At 46.2% G+C, this 4968-nt stretch overlaps 1 protein-coding gene across 1 annotated transcript in view; it reads left to right on the forward strand.

The window, feature by feature from the left end:
- VPS11 (VPS11, CORVET/HOPS core subunit) overlaps positions 1 to 4968 on the forward strand; it is a 12678-nt gene that overhangs the window by 974 nt on the left and 6736 nt on the right. The window contains exons 2-7 of the mRNA XM_008068248.2: positions 541 to 689; positions 788 to 923; positions 1567 to 1730; positions 2604 to 2851; positions 3909 to 4110; positions 4497 to 4648. Coding sequence (XP_008066439.1) covers positions 541 to 689; positions 788 to 923; positions 1567 to 1730; positions 2604 to 2851; positions 3909 to 4110; positions 4497 to 4648 — 1051 coding nt within the window. The remainder of the gene's footprint in view (positions 1 to 540; positions 690 to 787; positions 924 to 1566; positions 1731 to 2603; positions 2852 to 3908; positions 4111 to 4496; positions 4649 to 4968) is intronic.

The raw sequence follows: 4968 nt of genomic DNA on the forward strand, positions 1-4968 counted from the left end.
GGCTCGGGCAATCCACTCACCTCAGCCTCCCAAAGGCGCGGGATTACAGGCTGAGCCACCGAGCCCGGCTCTCTCACTCTTTTAAAGATAGGGAGTTCCGCCGGGCACGGTGGCTCAAGCCTGTAATCCCAGTACTTTGGTGGCTGAGGTGAGAGGATTGCCTGAGTCCAGGGGTTCAAGACCAGCCTGGGCAACTTGGTGAGATCTTGTCTCTACAATAAATCAAGAAATTAGCCAGGCGTGGTGGTGGATGTCTGTAGTTCCAGCTACTTGGAAGGCTGAGGAGGAAGGATCGCCTGAGCCCAGCCGGTGGAGGCTGCAGTAGCCATGAATGTGCCACTGCACTCCAGCCTTGGCGACAGAGTGAGACTCCAACTCAAAAAAAAATAATAATAACATATATATATGGAGTTCCACTGGTCGATATATGAAAAAATCCTTGAAAACTTGCAAGAGCTGTATGCCTATAATTGCTGTTTGAGTTCTGGTCTAAATAAAAGTATCTCTTCTTGGAAAGGAGGCGCCTTAACTACCTTGTACATATGGAAGGCCAGATTTGGTTCTTGCCACGTTCCTTACAGCTTACAGGCTTCCAGGCTTACAAACTACGGGTGACACACCTGTATCAGCTGAAGCAGCACAATATTCTGGCATCTGTTGGTGAAGATGAAGAGGGCATCAACCCCTTGGTGAGTCCCAGAAAGGAAATAGGAAAGATCCAGAAGCCTGGAAATGATTTTTTTGTTGGCAGTTGACTAGCATTTATACTTTTGAGATCTGTCCACAGGTAAAGATCTGGAATCTGGAGAAGAGAGATGGTGGCAATCCACTCTGTACTCGAATCTTCCCTGCTATTCCAGGAACAGAGCCAACTGTTGTGTCTTGTTTGACTGTCCATGAAAATCTCAACTTTATGGCTATTGGTAAGCAGAAAAAGGACAAAGTTAACACTCCCAGATTCCTTATAGAATTTTTTTTTCCAGAGTTGCTTTTGCAGCTCATCTTCATTGTTTTCATGAGACCATTTTGTACAGAACTGAGGCCTTTGATATGTTAAAGTTTGGAGTGGGAAGGCATTTAATTTTGTTATTTGAAAACGAGCAGTGGCTCATACCTGTAATCCCAGCACTTTGGGAGGCTGAGGCGGGAGGATTGCTTGAGCCCAGGAGTTCAGGAACAGCCTGGGCAACATAGTGAGACCGTGTCTCTACAAAAATAAAAAATAAAAAAAAATAGCCGGGTGTGGTGGCACTCATCTATCGTCCCAGCTACTCAGAAGACTGAGGTGGAAGAATTGCCTGAGCCCGTTAGGTCCAGGCTGTGGTGAGCCATGATCATGCCACTACACTCTAGCCTGGGCAACAGAGTGAGACCTCAACTCAAAAAAAAGAAAAGAAAAGAAAATGAGTTAGTGAGTACCGACGTCCATATTCAGGTTAGCTGTTAGAGAGCTTGGGTATGCCGAGAAAACTTGTCACTTCTGAGTGCCTCAAATGGTCTCTTTTCCCCTTTCCACTTTCTGGTCTTTTCAGCCTTACTAAAGTAGCATTTCTTTCTCTCCGACAGGTTTCACAGATGGCAGTGTTACACTGAACAAAGGAGACATCACTCGGGACCGGCATAGCAAGACCCAGATTTTGCACAAGGGCAACTATCCTGTTACTGGACTGGCCTTTCGTCAGGCAGGAAAGACCACTCACTTGTTTGTTGTGACAACAGAGAATGTCCAGGTACGACCAAGGCCTTAGCTCTTCAGGGCAGGCAGGAAGGGCTTTTTTTTTTGAGATGGAGTCTCACTCTGTTGCCCAGACTAGAGTGCAGTGGCATGCTCCTGGCCACCACAGCCTCGACCTCCTGGGCTCTGGGGATCCTTCCACCTCAGCCTTCTAAGTAACCAGAACTACAGGTACTCACTACCACACCTGACTAATTTTTAATTTATGTAGAGATGAGGTCTCGCCAAGTTGCTCAGACGGGTCTTGAACCCGTGGGCTCAGACAATCCACTTGCCTCGGCCTCCCAAAGTGCTGGGATTACAGGCTGAGCCACCGAGCCCGGCCACGAAGGGCTTTTTATTGCTTGGGGCTAGGGTAAGGAACTGACAGGAGAGGTAGGATTCTTAAAATATTCATCATATAGCTTGAAATCATTTGCCCAGCTTAATATTTTATTTATTTGCTTAAGAGATTGGGAAGAGTTATACTTAGGAAAAGAGCTCTGGGCTTATAGTAAGAAGATATTAATTTTAATTTTAATTTTTTAACTATTTAAGTGACATCAGACAAATTTCTTTACCTGTTTGATTCCTGGTGTTTATAACAGCTTTCTCGCTCATGAATACTCTTTTGATTATAGCATTTCTCTTACTTGTGAATTTCTATATAGGTAGTGATGCTATATACAGAGAAAGAAACCGTAGTTCCTGCTTATGTATTTAATAGAAGACTGATGGTTAACGAGGAAGACCAGCAGTCAAGGGAAAGTCTTAGAATGCTAAGAGGGAAAAAAGAGAGAGCCAGTATGGAGATGGGTAGACTCTTTGTAAAGGCTTAGGGACTGCCTCCTCAGAGGGAGCCTGTTAACCCCTTTCTTAATTCTGGCAGTCCTACATAGTTTCTGGAAAGGACTACCCTCGTGTGGAGTTGGACACCCATGGTTGTGGCCTGCACTGCTCAGCTCTCAGCGACCCTTCTCAGGACCTGCAGTTTATTGTGGCCGGGGATGAGTGTGTCTACTTGTACCAGCCTGATGAACGTGGACCCTGCTTCGCCTTTGAGGGCCATAAACTCATTGCCCACTGGTTTAGAGGTTATCTTGTCATTGTCTCTCGTGACCGGAAGGTTTCTCCCAAGTAAGGACACTCCAAAGACAAGGAAAAGGGAGAGGGCTGGACTTGTTTCCCAGAATTAACCTAATTTTAAAATTCTAATGCCTGCATCCTGCTAACCTCCTGGTGTGGTTTTAGTGAATTGCACTTACACCTAGACTAAGTTAAAACATTTTTACTGAAAAATATGTGTTTTTGCTGCAAGTGTTTGCTGAGTAGCCCTAGTATACTAGAATGATCCAGGGAATTTGGACCTGGTATTGTTTTTTTTTTTTACTCTTTAGTCAAAATAAATTGGGCAGATGAATAAGGGATTGAGTAGTGGAGAAATAAGAAAGTGCTGGGAAATGCAGGACACAGTTATTTGTGTTTGTTTTTTCAGAACCACTTGAAAGGGGAGGTGGGATATTCTGCATGTTGAAAGTACTCCCTGTTAGATATTGATTTGTTTTCTTTTTCTTTTTCTTTTTTTTTTTTGAGTTGGAGTCTCACTCTGTCACCCAGACTGGAGTGCAGTGGCCGCTCCCGGCCACCGCAGCCTCGACCTGCTGGGTTCCGGCGATCCTTCCGCCTCAGCCCTCCAAGTAGCTGGAACTACAGGCGCGCGCTACCACGCCTGGCTAATTTTTTTATTTATTGTAGAGATGAGGTCTCGCCTGCCCATGCAGGTCTCGAACCCACAGGCTCAGGCAGTCCACTCACCTCAGCCTCCCAAAGGCGCGGGATTACAGGCTGAGCCACCGAGCCTGGCTTGATTTGTTTTAATTCAGTAACAAGCACAGTGTCTTACATATATCAGGCATTGGGTGATGATTTGTTAAATGAATGGATGTCTGAATATACTTAATTTTCTAGTCTGTTACCTGGATTAATTATAGAATACTAAAGGATAAGAGCAGGTCCATATGTTCTTTTTTCTCCAGCTGCCAGCATGATGCTGTATGTTAAGGAGTCAGCTACCAGAGGGATCGAAGGAGTGATTTGTGCTGGGTTCAATGGGCAGCACCAGAGTTGTCATGGGAAAAGAAAGGGAGCTGAGACAGGTGGCCCAAATATCTGGTGCTTTTTCTTTTCTGTGCAGGTCAGAGTTTACCAGCAGGGATTCACAGAGCTCCGACAAGCAGATTCTCAACATCTATGATCTGTGCAACAAGTTCATAGCCTACAGTGCCGTCTTTGAGGATATAGTGGATGTGCTTGCTGAGTGGGGCTCCCTGTACGTGCTGACGCGGGATGGGCGGGTCCACGCACTGCAGGAGAAGGACACACAGACCAAACTGGAGGCAAGGCCACCAGGTTCCCAGAGCTGGCCAAAGGCACCTAGGAGCTGCAGGAACAGATTCCTCAAGTCACCTTGGCCAGAGTTTTCCTCCCCTTGGGTCCCAACCTTACTCAGCATCCTTAGGGTAGTATTACAAAGTAAACAGCTTGGGATGAGGTCTAACAAGGAAGCAATGGCTGGGAGCCTGAACCCATTCTTATGGTTCACTTTGTTTGCAGAGAACCTTATGAGGTGATGTGATGTTGGTTTTGGGGGTTTCTGGGAGGTCTTTATTTAGGATCTAGGCAGATCGAAACTCTAGGACCATCTGGCTTATGTGTTGTGGGCACGATTTGGGAAGGTGTCAAGACTGCTTCTACCAATTTTCTAATCTTTCTTCCCTTCTAGATGCTGTTTAAGAAGAACCTATTTGAGATGGCAATTAACCTGGCCAAGAGCCAACATCTGGACAGTGATGGGCTGGCCCAGATCTTCATGCAGTATGGAGACCATCTCTATAGCAAGGGCAACCATGATGGAGCTGTCCAGCAGTATATCCGGTCAGTCTGGAGATGCTTTGGGATGTAGCTCTGAATGCAGGGACAGGCAGCCAGATAGCTAAAACCCACGCTCCAGGTAGGGCTTGAACTCTACCAGGAACTAGTCTTTTTTTCTATAGAAACTATAGATGACTCAGATGCGAGGACATGATACCTTGTTGGACAGGGAACTTTAGGCAAGTATCACATGACCAGTATGCAGTTGAACTGATAATTATCTCTTATTAGCTGGGCTTGGTGGCTCAGCCTGTAATCCCTCACTTGGGGAGGCTGAGGTGAGTGGATTGCCTGAGCCCACGGGTTCCAGACCCGCCTGGGCA

Source organism: Carlito syrichta, unplaced genomic scaffold (genome assembly GCF_000164805.1).
Source record: "Carlito syrichta isolate Samal-C Ts95f unplaced genomic scaffold, Tarsius_syrichta-2.0.1 Scaffold309899, whole genome shotgun sequence".
Taxonomy (NCBI): Eukaryota; Metazoa; Chordata; class Mammalia; order Primates; family Tarsiidae; genus Carlito; species Carlito syrichta.